The 27,003-nt window shown below is 38.7% G+C and overlaps 1 protein-coding gene across 3 annotated transcripts in view; it reads left to right on the top strand.

Moving 5' to 3' along the window:
• Window positions 1-27,003, top strand: part of Atg4a (autophagy related 4A cysteine peptidase) — a 63,275-nt gene that overhangs the window by 24,380 nt on the left and 11,892 nt on the right. For all 3 annotated transcript variants that reach the window (XM_087196745.1, XM_004861451.4, XM_021241636.2), the window contains exons 2-4: window positions 13,851-13,961; window positions 16,315-16,386; window positions 24,656-24,754. In XM_087196745.1, coding sequence (XP_087052871.1) covers window positions 13,851-13,961; window positions 16,315-16,386; window positions 24,656-24,754 — 282 coding nt within the window. The remainder of the gene's footprint in view (window positions 1-13,850; window positions 13,962-16,314; window positions 16,387-24,655; window positions 24,755-27,003) is intronic.

Here is a 27,003-nt window from a genome sequence, read left to right on the forward strand (position 1 = left end):
TAAATGGATTTTGATTTCATGATGCTTAGCTGATTCATTCAACATTAGTGAATGTTCACGAGCCCATTTCCTTTGTTTTTCTTGTAGAACCAAGTTCAGAACTTAATGAATAATTGTAGGTTTTTTAATTTAGAAATCCACATAAAGACTTTTAGGGGAAATCTTCCTATTGCCTCCTAAGAGCTCATCCTACTTCTACAACAGTAGAAAAACCCTTAGAATAGATTTAGTAGACCTTTTTGAGACAATGGAACTGTTCTATATCCATGCTAATATGGTAGTAGTTAGCCACGTGTAACTGTTGTGTGCTAAAAATGTGACTAGTGCTATGAGGAACTGAATGGGGGGGGTGGTTCAGAGGATTGAACTCAGGTCCTTGTACATATGTGTTACCATGGAGCTGTACTCCACCCCCCTGAATTTTTAATTGTCTTTTACCTTATAGTATAGATCTAGATAATGACTTTCTAACATTTTTATCACAGTAACACAATGAAAAATACATTTTAAATTGTAACTTGATTTATATGTATACAAACAAGTTTTATGAAAGAATATTTACCATTATAATGTATAGTATACTCTAATCAACTTTCTGTTCCATTCAGTTTCATTTTGAAAAAATATTGACTGCAACCTACTGTGTAAATTTCACAACCCACTAATAAATTATAATGTGCTATTTTAAAAATATAGTACATATTTTATAGATGGAGAATGTGAGGCCCAGGGTATTACAGTAGGTGTATTAGCTTTCACACCTCTGAAACAAAATACTCAATACCTTAAACTTAAAGGAGGAGAGATTTATTTTGGTTCAGGGTTTTCAGAGGACTCAATCCATGGCTCTAAGGCAGAAATAGCATGACAGAAGAGCATGGTGGAGGAATGCCACTTACTTCATGGCAGCCAAGAAGGAGAAAGAAAAAGGAGGAGCCAGGGACAAGAATACACCCTTCCAAGTCACACTCCCAGTGACCTGCTACATCCAACCAGTCCCCAACTCTAAAAGTGAGACAACTGGGGGACAGTTTAGATCTAAATCATAACATTCTATCCCTAGTCCCCAGAAAGTTCATGTCCATCTTGTTATGCAAAATATATTTAGTCCATCTCTAAGAGTCTCTGAAGTCTTAACATTTCCAACATTGCTGAAAAATCCAAATCCAAAGTCTCCTCTGAGACTCAAGGCAAACTCAGTTATAAGCCCCTGTAAATATAAAAAAGAATGTTAAATTCTTCCAAGCAATATATAATGGCACAGGGTAAAAATTCTCATTGCAAAAGGAAGGAATAAGGGGGACAGAAAGGAATGAGATCAAAGCAAGACTGAATCCCAGTCAAACAAACAAAATCCTGAAGCTACATATCCAGTGCATGGGACAAGTTGTGGTGAGATATGAGCTCCAAAGGGATTGGGTGGCCTGCCCCTACAGTATTGCTGGTTGCAGCCTATATGGCCTCTCTCTGACTGGTTCCACTCACTGCCTGTGGCTTTCCTCAGCAGATTTTCTACATTCTTGGCATCTCCAGCTTCATGGGATATCCACAGCACCTTTAACTTAACTGTCACAGCTTCATGGACTACCCTCTCTCAATGATACTTGACTGTTGTCCCAGGCCTTCCTTTGAAATTTGGGTGGAAGCTTCCATGACCTTATAACCCTCATTGCCAGTGTGTCTGTAAAGCCAGCACTATGTGGAGGATGCCAAGGTCTGCCACCAGCTCAGGCAATAGTTGGGTCCCCTTGTACCAAGGCTGCAGTGGGCTCTTATTGTTGGGAGAGCTGAGTACAGTGGATTGAATCCTGGTGAACTAATTCTCTAGGAGTCCCTTTTTGAGAAGATGTCCTAGGGACTTTCTTCTCAAAAGAAATGTTTACAGTTTTGTACCTTGGAGGCTGAGATGGGTAGGGTCTTGCTGATTTCTGAGATTCCCTGAAGGCATCTTTCCTTTTGTCTTCATGCAAAGTACTTGGGTTCTTTTTTTTTTTTTTGTATTAAACTCTTTTATTGGTACATTATAGGTATACAACACAATTACATTTCTCATTGGGAATTGTACCTTTACATAATGCATCTTGGTTCTTATTTTTTCCCCATTCCTAGCCCTCCCTTCACGCCCTCCACCCTTCCCTATTTACAAAGACTTTATTTCCATTTTTTCCATTTCTCATCATTTTTTCCTTTCCCTTCTTTCCTTTCCCCTGCCCCTCCCACTACCCCTACCCCTTTGGACCTTTTCTTCCTATTTTACATTATCGATTATTCATTCTAATAATTGGTACATTTTAGGTATACAACATAATGACATTCATCATTGGAAATTTGCACCTTTACATAGTCTCTCTTGGTTCTTATTTTTCACCCTTGCCCAGCCCTCCCTTCAACCCCTCCAGTCCTCCCTATTTACAAAGATTTTGTTCCTATTTTTCCATTTTCTCATATTAATGCCATTCTCTTCTATCCTTTCCCCTATCCCTCCCACTTCCTTCCCCTTTGCCCCTTTTCTTCCTATTTCACATTACCTATTATACATTTAGTCCTTATTTATACTTTCAGTTTCTCACACCAGAGAAACTATTTGGTATTTACACATGTGTGTCCTATTTATTTCACTTAAGAGTATGGCCTCAATGTGCATCCACTTAGCTATAAATGCCTCTAATTTCTCATTTTTTATGGCTGAGTAGTACTCCATTTTATAAAAAAACCACATTTTCTTTATCCAGTCTCCAGTTGATGGGCATTTGGGCTGTTTCCAAGTTTTAGCTATTACAAACTGCGCTGCTATGAACATGGGCGCACATATATCACTGTGGTATGATTCTTTTAATTCTTTGGGGAAGATCCCCAGCAGTGGAATAGCGGGGTCAAATGGGTAATGCTAATCTTTTCAGCAACCAAGCTCTCCTTTGCCCCATCTTTGCAGGGGGTTCCTTTTTTGGGAAAATTGCAAGCTTTTCAAACCACTTAGCTCTGGTGTTTGCTCCCAGTTTTCTCTACAAATTTAGCTAAAATCAGCCAGCAGTATTCATGTTGCAACCTCAACATTGGGCTGCCTTGAAATTTTTTCTACCTGATTAATTAGTATACCACATTTAAATTCTGCCTCACATAAAGTCTTAGGACATGGACAGAATGTAAACAAATTCTTTGCTGGAATGAAACATGCATGGCCTCTAGTCCAGTTTCCAATACAGTTCTCATTCCCAACTGAAACCTCCTAAGCCTGGCCTTTACTGTCTGCATTCCTGTTGGCATTCTGGTCTTCTGAGCTTAGACTAGTATCATATATCAAACACTACTCTCCACATTCTAAGGCTTCTCTACCTTGCATTGCCAAGCTTTTCCAAATTCCTCCAACAAACCATTTCCAAAAGGTTTGAAACCACATGGTCAGGTACAATCACAGCAACAATGGTCTCTTACCAACTGGAATGGTTATTACTTTGCTGACTTGCCCTGAAATTTGTTAGGTACAGCCTCCTGTGCTCCACCACTGCCTGCACTAGTTGGTTAAACAGAATATCATAAAGTCCTCTACTGAATGATAACCTTTTGGTTAAAATTCCCAAGACTAAAAATGACACTTTTTTCTTAGAGAGTCAGAGTTTATACTGTTCAGTAGAGAAATCATTTATGTCTTTTGCATTATTTGATGACCTAGTATTGCAAGGGTATGAATTGCTGTATAAATTCAAGAAATTTTGCAATTTTAAATGTGAAAATCCATTTGAAATTCTTAGAGTTGTTGTCCAGTCTTCCATTTTCCAAGTTCTTGGTTGTCAGAAAAGCAGAGCTCAGGAAAGAAGATGAATGAAAATGGGGTAGGGCCTGTACAGGTGACCAGAGACTGAGAAAGAACAGTGTTGTAAGGAAATCTAGAAGGATGAGAGTGAAAGCACAGTTTTGGGGTATGCCAGAGTTGTGGTCTTTTGGAATTTTTACTACGTTCCTAGGGGCTGTTGACTACCCTGTAATCTACCATGCCTCTCTTCAAAATTCCTGTGCGGGTGGGCTTGCCCTTCACTTTTTGTAAAAAAAAAGAAAAGAAAAAAGAAAAGAAAACAAAAAACTTTCCCTTTGTCTACCAAATCCATGAATCTAAGATATTCTGGGTAGGCTGAGATTATTATCTCCCTACCTACCCTTGTACTTTTTTGTCACCATCTTATTGCTCACATGTGAAAATTGCAAGTTATTTTTGACTCTCTCACTTTTCTCTGCCTCACCTGACACTTAGTTGTTTGCCAAGTCCTTTTGATGTTTCGTCAAACAAGAATTTCCTCCCACTTTCTTTCCACTTCTTTTTTAAAAAATTAATTAATTTTATTGGTACAATGTAAATATACATAACGATCACATTCATCAAAGGGAGTTTGTACCTGTACATGATATAACTTGATTCCTCTTTTTCTCCCATTCCCCTTCCCTCCCCTTAACCTCCTCTCCCCTATTTACAAAAGCTTTTTAAATATTTTTTCCTTGTTTTATCAATTTTTCCCTTTTTCTCTCTCCCCCCATCACAGCTCCCCTTTCCTTTTAAACAGTTATTTCATATTATCTATTATACATTTTGGTCCTTATTTACCCTTTCAATTTCTCACACTAGAGAGACAATGTGATATTTACACATATGTGTTGGATTTATTTCACCTCAGAGTATAGTCTCAAGTTGCATCCATTTAGCTATAAATGTCTCAAATTTATCTTTCTTTATGGCTGAATACTACATTGTATAAAAAACCCACATCTTTTTTATTTTGGAAAAAACCCAAATGCCCATCAACCGATGAATGGACCACTTCTACATTATTGCCATTAAAGCTCAGCTCTGATACCACCTTTTCCAGGTTGGGAAAGGTTCATTCAGCCCTAGTTTAAAGTAAGTATTTGTCTCCTTTCCTTCCCCTCCCTTCCACATAACTTTTTTTTCACTCGATATACTTCATATTGTTATTTGTTTCCAGAAATAGCCTCCCCAATAGATAAAAAAAACTTTGGGAAGGTAGAGGCTGTATCTCACTGATATTTTCTCTTTTGTACCTAGCAAATATTAGAACCTTAGTAAAATTTATGGAATGAGACATGAATGAATATTCAGTTATTATCATACATCTTTTCCTATGGAGATTTTCTTATGTTTTTGAAGATGTGATCTTATAGTATGTTAAATATGTATATACATATATAATATATGTATATACATATATTGTATATGTATTGAACATTGTTTTGGAACCAGCAGTGTCCTGGCAAGCTGTTAGAACTTTGTAGCCCCTGAGATTCTGTGGTCTTTTGATTCCACTTTAGAAAGTTTGTGTTTCTTTCTTTTGGTACTGGGGATCGAACTCGGGATCTTGTGCTTGCAAGGCAGGCGGTGGATCCACTGAGCTAAATCTCTGGCTCGTCTTTCTTTAGTATACGCTTCATAGAGCATAGGAACCTTGATGTACAAGTGTCTTTGTTAAGCTATACCAAAAATTTGTTTTTCAAAGTGATTTTCCCATTTACTTGCAATCTTCCAAAATAACCTTGAAAAATTGCTAGAAACATTAAGACATCAACAATGGCAGAATCTAAGACCTCTGAAAATTCTTTCCATAATAGCAATGAAAAAATTGGCAGGAATTGTCAAAATCAACTTTTTTAGCATTCTGGAAATGAACTAAAGTCTTGCAACAATTCAAGGAATATTTATTCAAGAAAACTGGCAACATATTGGCAAGAGGAGTAAGCTTTGTGATATTTTTTACTTGCCCTATTCCTATCTCTTGCTCTATGGCTCTGAAAATCAAGAGCTTGGAATCACAGGGAAAACCAGCACCCTGGTAGACACCAAAGGAGACAAAAATGGGGTTGGAGCTGCATTACAGCTTAATTTCTAGAAAATTGTCATTATGTATTTCACCTGTCTGGTGGTTATCTGAAAAATCCCATTTATGAGACTTTATTTGACCTGATTCAGGGCTACAGAAAGCTGTCTACCCAGGATCTTTTTTGAATATCTTTAGAGGCAATCAAATAACTTCTCTGCTGCCTAAAGCAGTAGATAACATTTCCAGCTAACCAAAAAGGTTAAAAGGAAAAACCAGGAAATAAGATTTTTTTGGACTTTGAAAAGGTTGAGCATATTCCGGGGAATCTTGAAGGACCATATGCATGCATAAGGTTGTGCATTCCCAGAGCTGTGTATAGGCTCAGGAAAGACCTGAGTAGGTTCTAAGCTCTCCGTCTGGCTGTTATCACCTGCTTGGCTGGATGTTAAAGACATGCCTCAACATGTACACAGAGCCCCTTGGTGAAGACTGGAAAACTTTGGTTCCAGGAGTTTAAAGAAATCTTTGTCCAGTTATTAGTTGGCCACTAAGCTAACCCAGAGAAGCTTGAGTACAATAATTTTTATTAAAATGGAATAGGGTCAAGAAGGCTTTTGTCCCTCAAACTTTATAGTGGCTTTTTTATTATTGTTTATTGGTACATTTTAGGTATACAATATGATGACATTCATCATTGGTAATTTGTACCTTTACATGATATATTTTGGTTATTATTTTTCCCCATTCCCCTGCCCTTCCTTCAACCCCTCCACCCCTCCCTACTTACAAAGACTTTGTTTCCATTTTTTCCTTTTTTCATAGTTTCTCTGGTGTGACAAACTGAAAGTGTAAATAAGGATCAAAATGTATAATAGGTAATATGAAACAGGAAGAAGAGGTCTAAAGGGGAAGGGGAAGTGGGAGGGCTAGGGGAAAGGAAAGAAGGAATGTAGCAGTTAATTCTTGGTGCATGAATCTGCATGTTTGTAAATCTGTCTGTATAATCTCCAGGTCTTTAAACAGACTGAAAGGATAGGGAACTCATATCAGGCTGATACCTGGTTTATTAATTTTTAAAGGTAATACCAAAGTAATTTGTACTAAATTCTTTAAAAAGGGATTGCTGTTAATCAGAAATAATTGCGTTGAACGTCAGATTTGACTTGTACATTACAACCACTTTCCAGATTGCTTCATCATCTGAATTCTCCTTGTGTAGGACCTATTCCTCTTTTTTTCCTCAAATCCTATTATGTAAAATTTCCCTGTGCCTCTGCTTTTTGCCTGTTAAATTCATCTTCTCTTCTGGATTTCATTTATTCCATACATGTAGCTTTGACTAGTGCTGGCTATGGGTAAACACACTGCATTCTGGGAATCTATCTTCTAAGAGAAAAATCAAGAATTGGGACTGTAATGACCGTCTTTCTGGCCCAGCTAGGCCTGAGAGAGGGTGAAGAGCCAGAATCAAATTCTTTGGCTACCATTTTGCTCAGAGTCATCTCAAATGAAGCAGGGCAGTTGTCACATGCTTTATAGGGCTGTACTAATTTGACCAGTTAGCTGGGCAATGACTCACTGAGACAGGGCTGGTGATAAAGAAATGGCTTTTTGGGGGGTGCCAGTACTAAAAAAAGACCCAAGGTTCATGCATTCATGCTACACATTGATCTAGTTAGTGTACACCTCTTCCTGGGTTCCAGAGAGGGTGTTCTTTTCGCACAGTCCTGTCAAGTTAGGTTTTGTCTGATTTTCTTTCTCTTCCTAAGCTGCACTGTGGGTTCATTTTCATGATTTTTCTTGCCTGTGAGAGGTGGAAAGGTACACAGTGTGATTTACCCTGCCTTGGTCCACTCCCGGGCATGGCCTGACCCAGATGATCATTTTTAGCCTGTTATTTTTTGAGCAGGGGCCAGGGGCTGAGGCCAACAGCAGAGAGGCTAAGATGACACAGGTTCCCTTAGCAGTTTGGTACCTGTGAGTGTTCACTGGAGAACAGAGTAGCCATTTCATTTCTAACTTCTTTAAATATGAAGTACTACAGAGACTATAATTTAATAATTAAAATACCCTAAGGGGAAAGGCTATTAAAAATTGGAACTCATTAATATGTTTAAAGAAAAGCAGTGGTTCTGGTTAACTATACTTCTAAAAGTGCTTTTATAGATTATAACCTCAATTTGCAAAGTATTTTGAGCAGATGAACCTGTTTTCATAATCAGAAGATTTGCTTCTACTTATAAACCTTTATTTATATGACGATCACATGCTTCTGCCTTAGAAAACAAAAACAAAACAATTTTGCTTTTCAAGTCAGTTGAGCATACCCCACAATGTCAGGAAACTACACACTTAGGATGCTTAGGGACCCCTGGGGAGAGGCCAGTTATGCAGCTCTCAGTAGAGCCTTCAAGAGTTGAGAGAAGGTAAGTGTTGAGTGTCCTAGCCTTGAACTTGATGTACATTTTCTCATGCAAATAGTACCACAAACTCTGAAACATAAAATCAATTTAAATTTTTTAGTTACAGATTAAAATAGGTTCTTCTGGGCTTCTTTTTTTAGTTTATTAAGTTTATTGGTACATTTCAGGTATACAGTATGATGACATTCATCATTGGGGATTTGTATCTTTGCATGATATATCTTGGTTCTTATTTTTTTCCCCATTCCCCTGCCCTCCCTTTAACCCCTCCAACCCTCCATATTTACAAAGACTTTGTTTCCATTTTTTCCTTTTCTCATATTTATTGCTTTCCCTTCTTTCCTTTTCCCTACACCTCCCACTTCCACTTCCCCTTTGGACATTTTCTTCCTATTTCACATTATCTATTATACATTTGGATTCTTATTTACACTTTCAGTTTCTCACAGGAAAGAAACTATTTGGTATTTACAAATGTGTATGCTATTTATTTCACTTAAGGGTATGACCTCAATGTGGATCCATTTAGCTATAAATGTCTCTAGTTTCTCATTCTTTATGGATTGAGTAGTACTCCATTTTATAAAAGACCCCCCACATTTTCTTTATCCAGTCTCCAGTTGATGGGCACTTGGGCTGTTTCCAAGTTTTAGCTGTAACAAACTGTGCCACTATAAACATGGGTGCACATATATTGCTGTGGTATGATTCTTTAATTCTTTTGGGAAGATACCCAGCAGGGGAATAGCTGGGTCAAATGGGACCTCTAATTCTAGTTTTTTGAGGTATTTCCATACTGATTTCCACAGTGGTTGCCCAGTATACACTCCAACCAACTGTGAAGAAGGGCTTCTTTTCACCCACAACCCCACCAGCATTTGTTATTGGTTGATTTCTTGATATAGCCTTCTATTCTTTCTGAACTGAGGTGGAATCTCAGTGTTGTTTTCATTTGCATCTCTTGAATGACCAGTGATGTTGAACATATATGTATTTATGATAGTCATCTCTTCATCCTTTAACTTTCAGGCTATGAGTTTCTTTTTGAATTAAGTGTGTTTCTTGTATGCAGCATATTGTTGGATCTTGCTTCTTGACCCATTCTACCAGTCTGTTTCTTTTGATTGGTGAATTGACACCGTTAACATTGATGGTTACAACTGATATGTATTGACTTATCCTTGTCATGACCTTTTCCTGTTGTTGATTTCTCCCCCTTTACATTTAATTTCTTGTCTTGCCTGATGGATTCATTCTGCTATGCTTTGTGAGGCTGTGATCCTCATTGTCTTTTCCTAGGATATTGTTTAAAATTTTTTGGAGTGCTGGTATGGTATTCATAAAGTTTCTCAGTTGCTCTTTGTTATGAAAGTATCACATTTTTTAATTGATTTTGAAAGATCATTTTGCAGGGCACATCATTCTGGGTTTGAGGTTATTTTCTTTTTAAAAAAAATTAATTAAGTTCATACTTATTATCAACTTGTAAAAGATAGTTACACTTCAACTTTTAAAAAGTATTAGAGATCAAGATTTCTAATACAAGTCTGAACCATGAAAATTATGTACTGGCTTGCAATAATAGTTATAAATGCATGCACTCCACAACCTGCATGGCATAGGGCCCAAGGCCTAGGAGAGCAGTCGGAGATGAAGAAAAATGAGAAATGTGAGGAACACCAAGATTATGCTTGAAAGCTGGGACCAGGTGGAGCCATAGCCTGTTGGGAGCTAATGGCTGCCTGGGGTCCAGTGTGCTTTTTTTTTTTCATTAACTTTATTGGTACATTTTAGGTATACAATACAGCTGCATTCATCATTGGAAACTTGTACCTTTACATGATGAATCTTGGTTCTTATTTTTTCCCCATTCCCCTGCCCTCCCTTCACTCCCTATAACCCACCCTATTTACAAAGACTTTTGTTTCCATTCTTTCATTTTCTCATAGTTTTTCCTTTCCTTTCTTTCCTTTCCCCAACCTCTCCCACTTCCCCTACCTCTTTAGACCATTTCTTCCTATTTCACATTATCAATTGTACATTTTGATCCTTATTTATACTTTTAGTTTCTCACACCAGAGAAACTATTCAGTATTTACACGTGTATCCTATTTATTTCACTTAAGAGTATGGCCTCTATATGCATTCATTTAGCTATAAATGTCTCTAGTTTCTCATTCTTTATGGCTGAGTAGTACTCCATTTTATAAAATAACCACATCTTCTTTATCCAATCTCCAGTTGATGGGCATTTGGGCTGTTTCCAAGCTTTAGCTATTACAAACTGTGCTGCTAAAAACATGGGCACACGTATATCCCTGTGGTATGATTCTTTTAATTCTTTTGGGAAGATACCCAGCAGAGGAAAAGCTGGGTCAAATGGGATCTCTAATCCTAGTTTTTTGAGGTATTTCCATATCGATTTCCACAGTGGTTGCACAAGCCTGCACACCCATCAGCAGTGGAGAAGGGTTCCTTTATCCCCACACCCCGCCAGCATTTGTTATTGGTTGATTTCTTGATAGTTGCCATTCTTGCTGGGGTGAGGGAGGTTGTTTTCTTTTAGGGATTGCAATACTTCACTCCAGGCTTTTCTTGCCTTGGGGGTTTGTGTTGAGAAGTATGCTGTGATTCTGATGGGCTTTCCTTTCTATGTGATTTTTTTTCTTTTCTCTAACTGCTTGTCATATTTTGTTCTTATGGTGGTTTATGGAATATTGACTATTATATGCCTAGGTGTAGATTTTTTATCACAGGTAGTTGGAGTCCTATATGCCTCACTTATCTGTATGCCAAATTATTTTTTCGTTCTTGGTTAGTTTTCTGCCATTACTGTATGAACAGTTTTTTATGTCATTTATATTATCTCCTGTTTCTTTATTGACTCCAGTCCGTCTTCTGTTATTTTTCTTTGCATCATCTAGCAGCTGCTGGGTTGATTTCTCATGGTGTCTTGCTATTTTTAAGAAATGTTTCTTTTCCTAGTCACTAATTGCAATCCTGTCTTCTATATCTCATATTGTCTCCTCACATTGGCTCATTCTGCTGTGTAAACTTTCAATTGAGTTTTTAATCTCCTGGATATCTGTTTGGATCTGTTTTATGGATTCCATTTGTTTCCTATGCTAGGATTCCATCATGTTCCTCAGCTCCTCTATATTTTTAATCTGTGTCTGCTCTAGAGTTATTAGTTATGTCTTCCACTATGGATACAATATCTCTTGTTATCTGAGAAAGTATTTCTGATTTGCTTTTTTCCAGATCCTTTTTTGTTGCCAGTTTAGGGAGTCCCGGTGGTTGAGTTTCAGATTGTTCCATCTCATTGCCCCTTGGGATTACCTTTGGTGATCTGGAAGTCTGGTTTTGAGTCTTGTTTAGGTGTTTTCTCATTTCAAGCAGTGCAGTGTGCTGCACCTTTATTAACATGACTCTACTCTCTCAGAGGGCTTCAATTCTCAGTGAGCCTCAGAGAGGCCTTCTCTCTGGTGCTCACCACTACAACAATTCCTGGGTTCCAAATTATTGGCTTCTGGATCACTGTGCTGGGCTGTTGTCTGTGTGGGATTCTGGCTCGGGCCTGTGCAAACTTAGTGATGGTATCTTGGCGGCCCTCTGGCTGGTGCCTGTCCACCTGCATAGCTGTTGTCTGGGTGGGCCTTTTGCTAGGGTCTGTATACCCTAGTTACTGGTGTGTGCGTAGACTTCTGGCTGGGTCCTGCATGTGCCAACCAATGGTATCTGGGCATGCCTCTGGCTGGGGCCTGTGTGCCTGCGCACCTGTTTTCCAGGCTGGCCTTTGGCTGGGACCTGCATACCCAAGCTGCTGGTGTCTGGGAAGGGCCCTGGCTGCAGCCTGTGCAGCTGTTGTATGGGAGGGCTTTTGCCTGGGGCCTGCAGGCCCTTCCCAATGGTATCCGGGTGGACCTCTGCCTGGGACCTACTTGCCTTTGTAGCTGTTGTCCTGGCAGGCTTCTGGGTGGGGCCTGTCTTATGGGCTTCTTTAAAAACTTATTTACTATCTAGAATACTATTCCCCCAAAAATTATTTACAAAAAATTTGGAGCTAGGGCCCTTTCATAAGACAGTCTTGAGTCTTAGAGCAAACTTCTTCCTCATAGCTGGTACGAAAATTAATTTTTAACTCCTCTCATATTATATGGTCATAAGGTCATAACTTAAAAAAGCGGCCTGTAAACTAATAAGATTTTATTTCATTTGATTACTTTATCTTGAGATTTAACCAGAGTTAGAGATAGGAAAAACCAAACTTTTTTTTGCTATTCTCACACTTACTACTCAACACTTCTGACACTAGATGTGTGTGTGTGTGTGTGTGTGTGTGTGTAAGGTTCCCCACATACCCAGGAATTCTGCAGTAGACACTCATAGTGTGATCTTAATTTAATTCTGACAATATCTACCTGGATTTAGAGTCAGGTCCCATAGGTTAAAAGCTTAGTCTCACAAGACTACCTAACTTTAAATGCTAGTCACAACTCCCAGGTTTTGACCCAAGTTGTGTGCTCCTAACTGAGTGACCATAAATCTGGATTCCTATGATCCTTTCCTTAGGTTTTATAAGTTTTGAGATGACTTATGGAACTCAAGGAAACACTTTACTTACACATACCCATTTATCATAGAGAATGTTGCAAAGGATGTAGATGAGACCCTGATGGAGGAGGCAGCAAGGTACAGCAGAAGGAGCATAGAGCTTCTTTGCCCTCTCTAGCCATATAAACCTCCAGACACCTCAACATATTCAGCAACTGAGAAGCTCTCCAAACCCCTGAGTTCAGAGTTTTCTAGGGAGGTATCATGTAGGTAGACATGATCTATTTTATACAATTTCCAGCCTCACTCCCCTTTTCCAGAGGATGAAGGATGGGGCTAAAGCTTTCAAGCTTCTAATCATTGTTTAGTCTTTCTGGTGACTAACCCTCATCCGAGAGCTCATCAAAAGTCGCCTGTTTAGAACAAAACTTGTCCTATTACCCAGAAGATTCCAAGGAACTAGAAGCTCAGTATCTGGAACTGAGGCCGGAGATCCAATATTGGAACAAAACATGCACCTAACACCCCTAGTTCTTGGGAAATTACAAAAGTTTTAGGAGCTTTATGCCAGAAAACAGGGACAAAGATGAAATACATATTTCTTATTATACTGCATCACAATAGTCATTTGTGAAGCCCAAGAGTAAAGTTATGTTTATTATCTACCTCAAGAGTCTTCTTTGTAGAAACCATAGCTGGATAAAATGGCAAATCAAATACTACAAAGAACGTCTGGTCTTGCAACTAAAACATTACCATTTTCACAGTTGTATAATCTTTCAGGCTTGTCACAGTCCCTTATAAGCCACTGGACACTAGAATCCTCACCATAAAACTCCCTGTGACATAAGAAAGTCATGTATGTAGGTATTATTGTCTCACCTTGATAACCCCCTGCTAGGAGAAGCTAGATAAGCATGTATTTATAAATAATTCCCCATTGGGGAGAAAGGTTTTGAAGTAACTGGCCAGATTTTTCGAGATGGTTTAAATGGGACTTTGAGAAAAAGAAGATCAAAAGAGATGTTAAATTTTGCTATGTTTCTTTCAGTTTTATCCAAGTATGAAAACCAGATTACTATTTTTGCTGACTACCTAGAAGAATTTCCAGATACAGACGAGCTTGTATGGATCCTGGGGAAGCAGCATCTCCTTAAAACAGGTATAGCTTGGCAGCATTTGTCTTTGACAATCCAACTAAGGTGGGCACCTGAAGCTAAGGACCTGCCCTGCTTTCCTTCTTGGGTTGATAGAGCCATTTCCTTGACAAGTGTTGATGCTACTCTGAGACAGATATATAGTGTAGCAAATGGAATATAAGCCTCAATCCCCTGCTTGCTGCATAGGCCCCTTTCAAGATCCCGAGAGTCCCTAGTAGTATGTTCAAATATAGTTTCAGTTTTTTGTACAATTTGTAAAAATAATACATTTTTATTCTTTTTCTTTTTTTATTCTTTTTTTAAATTCTTTTTCTTAAAGGAGAACCTCCAAGTTCTAGAAATACTGGGTTTCAAAAAACATGGACCCATTCTTGGTATCACCGAACAGTATCTAGTCTTTGGTAACTGGGCTGTATGTTTCTCATTTATCTCACATTGTTGTCCATCTTGATAGAAACACTCAGGTACTTCTAAACAAGCCATGGCTGTCAGAAACAATATCAGACATACAAAGTCTTATGTTTTAAATATTTTTTCTGACTTTAGCACTGTCTCAGTTTATTCTGGTTTTGGGTAGAACTTTCAACCACTGCAACTAGATGGAACATGAGCTTAAATTTTTCTTCTTTACTGTTACAGTCTTATAGATTAGAAAAGACTTTTTAACCTGAAACTGCTAATGATTCAGTACCTAATAAAGCCAGAGCTTGGGAAGAGGCCACTCTGAGATTTATGTTTCTGAGAGATCCTCTTCAGTAGTCCTTAGCATGCTAAGTAAGGAAAAGGAAGAAGCTGATCAAAAAGTAGGAGAGGAACTTAGGCATTGTCCCCTCCTCTTGAGTCTGGCTTCATTATTTTGATTGGAGACTTGTGAACAAGGAGAGAGTCTGGAGATAGCAATTAGGAGACTTGTTTTTAAACTCTTCTCCTAACTTAGGAAAGTCATTATCTCTTTGTACATCTTAACTTCCTTCTCCAGTACTTGAAGTGTAGGGATTGGATTTCTGTTTTCCAGGATAACAAGAAGCCCCAGTTTGCTAAATATGCCCATAGTTAAATACTAAGCTGGGAAATACATTTTTGAGTGAAATTATTGTTAAAATGTTCATGTTATCTTCCCAGCATATGAGCAAGCTAGACTGAACACCAGCTGCAGAGGTGTGAGGGTGTGGTATCAACATTTGAGAAGGCAGCTATATAATAACAGCTGATGTTTGGCACAGGCTTACTGTGTACATAGCACCATCTAAGCACTTTACCTGTATTATCTTTTTGAATGCTCACAACTCAATGAAGTAGATATTACTCTCCCCATTTTGAAAATGAGGAAACTGAAGCTGAGAAAGGTTAAGTAACAAGGTCACACAGCTGGTAAGTAGCAGAATCAAGGTGCAAACCGAGGCAGTGTGTAACTCTAGAAATCTTAACTCTTAAGCATTATACATCTGCTTCCCAAAATATGCTAGGCACTGGGGCTAGGGAGGGGAAGGGAAATCCAGATAGCTCAAGTTTCTGATTTGGTTAAAGGAAAGGAATGAGGGAAAATGGAAACTATTGGTTAAAATTGAATTTCTCTCTCTTCTTTTAAAGTGTGATGACTGTAATTTCTATACAGAATAAAAATATGGATATGTTTTTAAGAGGGCAAGAGATGACTAAGAAAAAAAACCACATCTAAGTAGACATGGAAATGAGGAAGTTGTATTGGCGGCCACTGAAGTAAATTTGTCATAAAATGCAAGAAAGCATGTTTTGAATAAAGACAAAACATTTGTGATGTTATATATTGACTTAGACTACAAATACCAGTTGTACTAGGTATTATGGGTAAATATCTTGCACATTTAATTTGCTTAGTGGGGATATTTCTTTTTCAGTTAAATGCATACATTGCACATGTAAACACACATGCATACATAAACAAACAACCCCCTAGTTTTTTATAACAGACAATGGGTAATGGTGAGAGATACAGCCAATCATCATCATTCAGACTGGGAATGATTGCTTTAAGAGTGAGTTGTCTAGGATCCTTTCTTTCCTTAGTCCTTGTCTTTTAGCCATGACTTCAGTGTTAGTACCTTCCAGGACCATGGTACTCAATGAGAAAGAGACAGAAACCACCCAATATCATTTGACTGACCAGTATAGTATCCCTGGCCAAAAGAGAAGTGAGGGGAAATACTGAAATTATTTGGCTAAAATGAGATTGGGTTTCCTATGAATTTTCCCTAGGCCTATAACATGGAATTGATTGGTTATTTGCAAGTAAGTTTGTTACTGGGTTAGAAATCAAACACAGTCATGTTAGGATGGAATGTGGTGATGTAATTTTATTTTCCCATTTAATTACAGAAAAATCTAAGCTGTTGTCTGATATAAGTGCTCGTCTCTGGTTTACATACAGAAGGAAATTTTCACCAATTGGTATGTATAGCATTTGTTGTACTGTGCATTCTTCCTTGAGATAGCTTGCCTGAGGTTATCAGTGACTTCTTAGAAACCTCAGAATTAACAGCTCACAATGGCAAAGCATTTGATTTAAGGGAGTAGGTAAGTCTTATACTCCACCCAAAAGTTTGATTGCTTAAGTACCTCATCACACATGGTTCTGTGGTGTTGACATGCTATACCAGTATACTTTTGACTCCACCTCCAACTATTCAGACACCAGACGGTATTATTTATTTTACTTTTTAGAGTAAGGAAAAGTCAAGTCAGCTTTTAATTTGGGTGATATCTATTAAATGACAATTCACTGTTTTGCAGAACTATTTGATTATTAATAATAATTGTGCCTTGAAGGAAAGAAAATAATTCCAAAATGAAAGCACCTTGACATTGGAGATGAGTTATGATAGATTCCTTAGAACTAATTCTAGTGTGTTAGCTGTCATTTAGAAAAACAAAAGACAGATAAGTAAGTTAAGTGAATATGCTTCCTTAAGAGAGGATTTATAAAATGTTTACAAGCAGGGTGGTCACTTCCTAAAATCATGGCCCTTTAGGTGGAAATGGTGGAAGCTCCTCTCCTAAGTGGAAGCCTGTCTGACCAATTTTAAGGCAGGACTGGACCTAGTAGATGGGGTAAAATCAACCTTTCTGTGAAGGACCAAAAATGAAATCCCATATTTTCTTTTCTTTCTTTTTTTTTTTTCCAGGCCACAACAAGCCTTTATTATAGGGATGATCTGCCAGGCTGTCTCTGAACAAAGTTGAGAGACAAAAGCAATATGGCCGGGTCAGGGAGCGCTCTTTATAGGAGCTGGGGTGGGGTTGAATGGGGTAGTGGCTAGGGACTGGAGGAGGCTGTGAAGTCACTAGTTGCTAGGAGGAGAGCAAGTATTAGGTTACTCTTTTGGCTGGAATAGGGGCATGTTGGGAAGAAGGTTGTCCTTTGGTGGAAGAAGCCATCTTGGGGTGGCTTTAGGTAGGGAGCAGGGCATTATGGGAAGATGGAAGCTATTATATATAGTAGCTGTGTTAGGGTGAGGGAAATCTACCACTCCAGGCTTTGTTTTATGGTTGTTGGGTGAAGGTCTCTTCTGGTGCTGCTTCAAGCTGACAAAGGGGCAAAGGTTAGGGCTAAACCTGGATCTGATGGAGGCAGCTGTAGGTGGGGGCTTTTTCCCTCTGCCGCAATGGCTGGTACCCCACCATGATGAGCTCTGTAGCTGTCTGGTTGGTAAATGCCCTCATGTGTTCCTGCAAGAAATTTTGAAAACAGCGAAACAAGCACGGTCCAAAACAGAGGATCAGACAGATAATACTGATGGGTCCCAAGAGTGGTAATAGCCAGGGGAGCCATGAGCTCCAGGATCCAAACGTATCCCACCATTGATTAGCACCTTGGGGGGCATATCTGGCCCATTCAGTCTTAAGTCTTTCCCTCATTTGATGTGTAATTTCTCTCATCATTTACATAGGTCTTACAGAGACAGCTGGATGTTTAGGGGCTCATCTGTTATAGAAGTAAGAGACTGTTACAGAAGTAAGAGAAGAGATCATAGCTCATGATCTAAGGGCCCATGTATCATATCCTTGCTCTGAGAGAATGAATGGAAAAATGATAAACACAATTTATATCTTTTGGAGGCCAACATATCAATGAGTGCAGTGTTACTATGAACCTGACTTGTCCTTAAATTCAAGGCCATGAAAACACACTTTAGGTTGATAGTTAAAAGGAATAGATCTTGTAGCTGCTCAGTATAGAACTTATCCTGACTGTGGCTGACAAGCAGGTGATCTTCTCCCCAATACTCTTACTTTATGTTTTTTTTTTGATCCCTACACAATAGTTAATTAGTTATCACAGAATCAGAAAAACACTTATCTAAAAGGAGAGATCTGGAGACCAATGGTTTCTAGGACTGGACACCTGCAAAGAGCTTATTTTAATTTCTCTGAAAAGAATCTATACACACTTGTAGGTAAGTAATGATTTTCCCCTTCTATTTAGTCCCCAAATTTTTGTTTTTTTGTTTTTGCTTTTAAATGGCTGTGTCATGAGTGAACCAAAAGATTTTTATGGATGGGCTATGTCTTAATTTCTCTGAAGTCTAGTTTTATTATTATGTCATTATTTTATACCTCTTTTGGTTATTTTTTTTCTGTGGGGTGTTTAAGACCAAGTTAAAGTGAGACCTGTGTCAATCAATATGAACCTCTTGCTATCAAGGTCAGTTAAGTCTCCCCTGGCCATTACTTTGGAACCATGCATAAAGCCTCTCTGTTCCTCCATCAGTGTCAGCCATCAGGATGGGACATGGCCTTGTTTGACTAAGTTGCTTTCAGTGAAAGCATGGGAGATTTTTTTTCTTGCTGACCCTCCTTTGGTACATGGTACATTGTCCTCTGGTGCCCAGCAATCACCCTGTTCAGGAGGTTGAGTGACTTACCAAAGATGTAGGATCCTGTAGAGAAGGTTCCCTCATGTCCTGGATCTTTCTTGACCTTGAGGGGCCGGGGCCAAAATATTGGCTGTCCTCATAGTTACCTTTCTAGTTTTAGTCTCCAGACTTTAGTTGTTGAACACCCAAAAGAGAAGGTGAATATCATTAGCATTGTGAAAAGAGTAGTGAACTTAACTATTACAATTTTACCTGAATAGCAAGCATTTTGGAATTTAAAATATAGACAACTGTTATTGTTATCAGTCATGGTTGTTCTAGTAGTTGAATTCCTGTAGAATATTAACAGAAAAAGAGCCACAAATAATATTTTAACATGACAATTATGATGACTTTACCTTTGTAACACATTTAAATGTTCATCTTGATATAAAATAGCCATTGTTAAACATACTCATTTTTAAAAAACACCAAAAGTTTTTATCTAAATTATTATCTTGTTTTTCTTTTTTGGTACTGGGGATCAAACTCAGGATCTTGCACTTTCGAGGCAGGTGCCGGAACCACTGAGCTAAATCCCCAGCCCCTGCATTATTATCTTTTGATAGGATACTATCTAAAGAAAATATCTCAGCCCATAAATGTACCTGTTATCATAAATAGCTGGAGTGTATGAAAAAGGCAAATATCTGAATCAAAAAGAGGTTATTATCATAAACAACATATTAGAAAACCTGTACAGTTAGAAAGTATAAATATATTTAGTACACCAGAAAAAAATAAAACCTTGTTATTGTTGTTTTTTACAGGAAATTTAGTCCTTTGAAAATGACCAATGTAAACATACCATAATAACATATTTAGAATTTATCACTTTGGTGACAATTGATGTAAACATAGTACAATAATACATTTAAGTAATATTTATTGATGTAAGTCTTTTATAAAGCTATGAAAACTATCAGGTCAGTCTGTTGTAAGACTGAAAACTGTTGAGGTCCCCTAGTGAACAGAACTGGAAAATATTTCCATGTGGCCGGTCCTTTGTTTCCCAAGGGGAGCATGCCTTGAACTTAACCTTTATCTATAAACAAAACAGCTGTACGATTGGACAAAACATAAACATATAAGACAATTTATAAAACTAGAATGTACTCAAATATATTTAGCCCAATGGGAATTATAATATCTCTTTATAATTTTTAGGTTTATAATTATAAATAAGACTAGTCAAAACTTTTGTAAGTCAATTAACAGAGATCTCTTGTAGAATTAGAATCGGAAGGAATGAAAACTATTTCTGTAGGAAGAAAAGGGGCAAAGGGGAAGGGGAAATGGGAGGGGTAGGGGAAAGGAAAGAAGGGAATGGAATTACTATGAGAAAATGAAAAAATTGAAACAAAGTCTTTGTAAATAGGGAGGAATGGAGGGGTTGAAGGGAGGGCAGGGGGATGGGGAAAAATAATAATCAAGACAGATTATGTAAAGGTGCAAATTTCCAATGATGAATGTCATTATATTGTATACCTAAAATGCACCAATGATTAGAATGAATAATTGATAATGTAAAATAGGAAGAAAAGGTCCAAGGGGGTAGGGGAAGTGGGAGAGGCAGGGGAAAGGAAAGAAGGGAAAGGAAAAATGATGAGAAATGGAAAAAATGGAAATAAAGTCTTTGTAAATAGGGAAGGGTGGAGGGCGTGAAGGGAGGGCTAGGAATGGGGAAAAAATAAGAACCAAGATGCATCATGTAAAGGTACAGTTCCCAATGAGAAATGTAAATGTGTTGTATACCTAAAATGTACCAATAAAAGAATTTTAAAAAACCCTCTTTCTGTAAACCTTTTATAACAAACTTGAAACCAACAAGCAAACATACATATTTCCTTGATAAATCACTTCTGCACACCTTCTCGGCGTACCTAGGCCTTTTGGTCTTGTCCTTCTAACAAGACAAACATACAAAATCCTTTCATATCAAAAATATATTTTTTACTTATAGCTTTTTAAGTATTTTTCCTCTGACTCACTATAAACCTTCTATAACAAGCTTGTCTTTAGCTGTTAAAATTTTAAAGTGCTCCTCCCTTTTTTTTTTCTGTTCTCAGATTGTTACATGTTAAAATTTGACTGGTTGTCAACAGTGGTAACCTTGAGTTTTTCATCAACAAAGTACAGAAAAGAGCAAGTTAACTCTATAATTACAATTCAAGAATTTACAATGCACAAGAAGTGTTTTAAGCACACCAATTAAACATCAACTCAAATTGAAACAAATACATTTATCAATTAGCTAAAATTTGTAACTTTATTTTTTTTGTAAAATCTCTTGATGTCTGGTAGAGCACAGTTGTAGTTTCTCTGGCTTTGTTTTGGGATAACAGCGCTCGCCTTGGCTTTTAAAGTCAGGAGTGTTTTTTTTCTCACTAGTTTGTTTTATGCTCTTCAGAGCTTTTCTAGCTGTTTTTAATCTATCACTTTTTTTTCAGTTTTTTCAATCTTAGTGCAAGCCTTGCTTGACCCTCTTTAACCTTTTTTAGCTTTCTCTTAATATCAGGGGCTGACTGAGAGATAAAGTGAGTATTAATGATGATCATGTCAGCCTGGGAGGTAGGATAAATTTTGGTATATTTTTGAAGGGCATCGGCCAATCTAGAAAGAAACTGTGCTGGATTTTTTTTGGGGGGTCCCTGAGTTATCTCTCTGATCTTATCAAAATTAACAGTCTTTTGAGAAATCCTCTTTACGCCTTCTCCGAGACAAACAATCATATAGTCCTGGAGATCTCTGCCTGGGTCACCATCCTGGTAAATCCAATCAGATTGGGTATTTGGTACTTCCTGTGTGTCTACTAGCTTGGTTGGGTTTGTGGCATGGAAATCATCCGCTGCTTTCTGGGCTGCCCTTTAGACCCCTCTGGCGTTCCTCTGGGGAGAGAGTAGTTGAGAGAATCATGTAAATATTTCACCAGGTCATATCATAGGACTGAGTAAGGTAGTGAAATTCTTTAATATAGACATCAGGGTCAGAGAAGAAGGAGCCTAAGTGTTTTTTAATTTGAGAAAGATCAGAGAAAGAGAAGGGGACATGTACTCTAACAATGTCCTCGGTCCCAGCAACCTCTTGGAGAGGCATCTGTGTGGCTGGGGCCAATGTTGGAAGGGTGGGGTAGTGAGAACGGGTGTGGGGTGGGGAAACGCAAGATGGCAGAGATGAAGGAGGAGACGAGGGTCACAAGATGGCGGGGACAAAGAAGGGTCATAAGATGGCAGAGGTGAAGAAGCACTTGAAGAGATGGAAGAAGAGCCTACAGGGTTGTATGGTGGGGGAGGTGTAAGCAGTGAGTGATCGGCTGGATCGAATGCATCAGAATCATCGGAGAGTGGGATTGGGAGGGGTGGGCGACGGAATTCCGGCTGGAAGTACCTGAGAAGGTGAACAGGTTTGACAGAGGGAGGGTTGAGAGCATAGGTAGAAGAAGGCTTGTAGGTAGGGGATTTCTGACCATTTGCCATTGTGTTGACAGAAACTGTAAATTACGCAGTATGTTAAAATCGAAAGTGCTGTTTGCGGGCCATTGAGACCCATTGTCTAATTTGTACTGAGGCTAAACCCGATTGCAATAGAAAACAAGTCTTTTTGGCTTAAAGTCTGGTCCCAACAATCCAAGGGGCCTGAGTTGTGCCAGGAGGCAGACTAGAGGCATGGGGTGGGGGTGGGGGTTGGATTGTTGGAATGGGTAAGGAGGAGGCAGCTCCCTACGAGAAGGACAAAAGAGAGGAGAGTCCTTGTCTCCTCTGACAATCTCTGAGTGAGTCTCCAGAGGGAGAGAATGAGAGGAGCTGGGCCAATGGGACATGGTCCTGGGCCCAGCGGCCGAGGGGTCTCTCTGACCAAGCACTTGGATTTCTGAGAAGTCCCCAGAGGGAGAGAATGAGAGCAAGACAGAGAACTCAATGAGAGGAAGGCTGAGCTGCCTACTCATCCATAGACTGGTGACCAGTGTGGATGGGTAGCATCAGCAATGGCAAAGGCAGAAAGCCCTGAGAAGGTCCTGACTCAGCAAATGTGGTCCAGAGGAGGCAGCCAAAAGGCCAGTTGACCCCGACACATGGGGATTCGTCCATCACTGAATCGATCGCCTACCTCCCAGGTTTCGGCACTAGACATGTCAGGTAAAAAGAGCTGAAAACCAAGACGAGACCAGGCCACAACAAACCTTTATTATAGGGACGATCTGCCGGGCTGTCTCTGAACAAAGATACTAAAGCCAAATTCCGCATTTTCTTTACTCTTCATAGAAAGTCCCCAAGCAGTAACAGAAAAGAACAATCTTTATCACCCAGTATTTCTAAATGGTTATCCTTCTCTGGGTGAGGAATTCTTTGCAAGGCTGGAAGATATTCAACTCTGACAACATTTTGTCAATAGATGATCTCTTCTTTGAGGTAATTTTTAAATATTTTTTTGGTACTGAGGATCGAACTCAGGACCTTGTGCTTGCAAGGCAGGCAGCAGAACCACTGAGCTAAATCCCTGGCCTGATGATCTCTTCTTTATGTGTACCTCATTGTACCTTTTCCACATTAATCTGGCCTGTAATTTCAGTGTTAGCAAGAACCAAAGGACTTCCCTCCTAGCTCACTAATTGGTGTACTCCTCTCCATCTTGCTGTAGCAACTCTCCTTCATCCCCACAACAAAAGGAAGGAGTGACCACTTTAGCACCCTTGTCTTGCAAGATTGATGACCCCCTTTGAAATTAATCTTCTGAGGGCCGGGGATCTAGCTCAGTGGTTCCACTGCCTGCCTTGCAAGTGCAAGGTCCCAGTTCGGTCCCTGGTCCAAAAAAAATTAATCTTCTGAGATCATGCTTAAGCATACTTTTCAACTTCTGTGTAGGGAAAGGAAAGCAAAATGTCCTCTCTGTCATCTAACCTATCTGGTTTCATTGGTCCCTTGAAAAAGGATATTAATAGATTGCTCACCCTAGCCACATACATGAACTTTTCTTCACATCAATTGTTTTTAAAATGGAACCTGTTGTCTCATTTCATTTATTAACTGGTTTTGTACATTTTAAAAATATAGTACATTTCTAATTTCTTAATAGTGTTTTATATTATTTCTATACTCATAACACTAGGTATTTGCATCATCATCTTGTGTAGGTTCTCAAACACATTCAAAGAAATTCTCTCATTTAATTCTTACAGCACCCACTGTTAGTAGGCAGAGTGTATATTATTATCTCCAGTCTATAGATAAGACTTAGATTATGAAATTAGAGACTAGTCTTCTGATAACTAATCTAGGACTTTTTCCTTTATTTTACTTTGTTCTTGTTCAGATCTTTATAATATATATTTAGAATAGTCAAGTGCCTTCCAAATGTCTTCGATCATTGTGATGACTGCCTCTGGCAGTATTTGTTCTTTAAGATAAGGCTTCCTTTAATGAGACATCCAGGGCCATGTGGGTAAACTATACAAGGCAAAGTTTGGTCTGGCAAGTGATGACACAGAGTGGACTAAGTGTTGGTAGTCATACATGATGACTGTCAACATTGTATGTATACCTAGAAGTCTCCAAGCAGAAAACTTAAGGGATAGGTTTAGTCATTTGTTTGCTTTGTCTTTGTCTGTAGAAGCTGTTTTGGTTGACTTAGCATTATCATTGCCAGTTTCAAACATATATACAAACCCTATTTGATCTCTGTATCTCTTTCCTCCATTTTCAGCATATGTGTATTTTCTTGTCTTGTGCGAATCACAAATATGCTGATTTCTCAGGAAAAGACAATTTAAGGTACCTGTATTCATTCCCATCCAATTTGGCCAACAGGAGGAACCGGCCCTTCATCAGACGCTGGCTGGGGATGTATGCTGCGCTGTGGACAGATGATGCTGGCTCAAGCCCTTATCTGTAGACACTTGGGAAGGGGTGAGTTCCATTTGTTCTATAAATGGCTCTGAAGACCTCTGCAGTATCATTTGCTGCTGTTGGTATGGTATTAACACTAAGCTTTAAGAACACTCAGTAACAAAACTGTGGGCCCTATAATACTCTCTGCATGCTCAAGTGGTGGAGCTGTTAAGTCAACAAAGCTCCTCATAGGAAGGAAACAGGCATTATTTCCTTATGACTCACCAAGCCAGGCAGTTATTTTCCTGGGATGGAATTGAATGGTGGGGCAGGTGTGTCATTTAGAGTTTTCAACTTTGCCATTGTTTGAGTCCTTAAAAATGCTAGATGACAAAAGGAGAAGGAGGGTGTGGTGGTAAGTCTGTTTTTTGACCTCATTTAGAATATTCATGTGGTAAAGAATATAAATGACCTAAAGGAAGTACCTAATGAGAGAGCTTGCACTATTTGGGTTTTGATCCCTGAGGATGTCCATTCAGTGATGAATATATCTTTAAATTAGTTTCTCAGGAGGCCACCTCATAGTAAAGAACGTTCCAGTTGTAGTTGTTGGCACTCTTGAGCGTTGCCTTCTTTAAGGCATGTGCATGCTCCCTGTGAGCATCTGGAGGATGGGGCTAGATGACAGTTCACCAACTTGGGTGAAAGTTCAACTGGACTTGGGGAAGAGAGAGTGAAAGGACACTTTGGATGAGATTATACTGATGAACTCATTGGCTACTGCTGATGGAGGCATAGGAAATGTCACTCTCCTGTCCCCACTTTCGGAGAACCTCTGTAGTTTTCAGACAGGACCCAGGAAGTTCTGAGGAGACTGTAGGGCTTATTGTTTTCTCTGAGGGTTTAGGATGTCCTGTGCTTGCTTTCCCTGGGTAGTTTCATACTCTCTATTTCACAGATGAGGAAATTGAGGCTTATAGAAATGAGATGATTTGCCCAGGGTCAGCAAGGAAGCATAGATGTGAAACTAGGATTATAATCTTCTGATTTTGTCAAGTGACTTCTCTACTGTGCACATACTTCTTGGTACAGATCCAGTCTTACTATTTAGTATTTATTTATTTATTTATTTATTTATTTTTGTTTTTTGGAGACAGGGTCTCATTATGTAATTCAGTCTGGCCTTGAACTCACTGTGTAGCCTAGGCTGACCTCAAACTCATGGTGATCCTCCTGCCTCGGCTTCCCAAGTGCTGGGATCACAGGCATGCACCACCATGCCTGGCCTAATTTTTTCTTATTTATAAAACACTTCAAGATGACTTTTCTGAAAGTGAATTCTGAAGTGGGGAGCAAAGTAGAAAAAAAATGCCATAGTCAATAGTCTCAATCATTTCAACATAAAAGCAAATAGCAGGAAGAATTTGGAAATAGATCTTATATTTAAGATGAATTAGAAAGTGTAAATTTTTTTGAGTAGGAAAAATTTATTGAGAGAAAGAGAGCTTCTAAGAGAGACAGAAGGGGTTCCAGAAAGTAGGTTGCCCTCTTGAAGGTGTAATTTGGTAAAGAGTCTTTTGGATTGTTTCCTATTCAGTCAGTTTAAAAACTTGGGATGGGGTGTTCACTTAGCACTGTCACCAGTAACAGTTTAATGCTACTTAGCAGCCAGCTATTCAGAATTTCCCTAAACTCAGACATTTCAGTAGCTAATGAAAAAAAGTTGTATGTGATTTATTCTCTGAAGGATGTGCTGGATCTGAAGTTTACAACTTTGGCTTTAGAAATTCTAGAGGTTAAAGAGTCTAGAGATAATGGCCTTTGGCTACAAGTGTATTTCAGTCATTAATTCAAACTCTAAAACCTCAGGAGAGAAATTTCTTAGAAGCAAACTGAGCCTCAAATTTCCTCCATTAGAAGGATTTCTAGAGCTGAGAGAATGATAGCAGTGCATCCTATCCATAGCAGTGATTATGTAGCATTTTCAGTTGTCCTCAGTAAATTGTAAGTGGTCTCTGTAGGATTTGGGGAGCACAGATGGATCCCTACAGATGTAGTGGTGATTGTGACTTTGGTCTTAAAACCTCTCACACTTGATAATAACGGTATTTGTTTTCTAAAGCTTGGTGTGGGGGAGGGAGAAGAGGTAGAAGGGGAAACAAAAAGAATTAAGATGTGTTATGTACATGTACCAGCTCCTCATAAAGAATGTAATCATTATGTACTGCAAACATGTACTGAAAAAAAAAGCTCAGTGTTAACTTTTGAAAAGGTGATGTAAAAATGGCAGCATATAGTTTTTTTAAAAACAATCTTTGTTAGCCATG

The sequence above is a fragment of the Heterocephalus glaber genome, unplaced genomic scaffold (genome assembly GCF_053883595.1).
Source record: "Heterocephalus glaber isolate CG9 unplaced genomic scaffold, H.glaber_assembly_v1.0 deba00001613, whole genome shotgun sequence".
Taxonomy (NCBI): Eukaryota; Metazoa; Chordata; class Mammalia; order Rodentia; family Bathyergidae; genus Heterocephalus; species Heterocephalus glaber.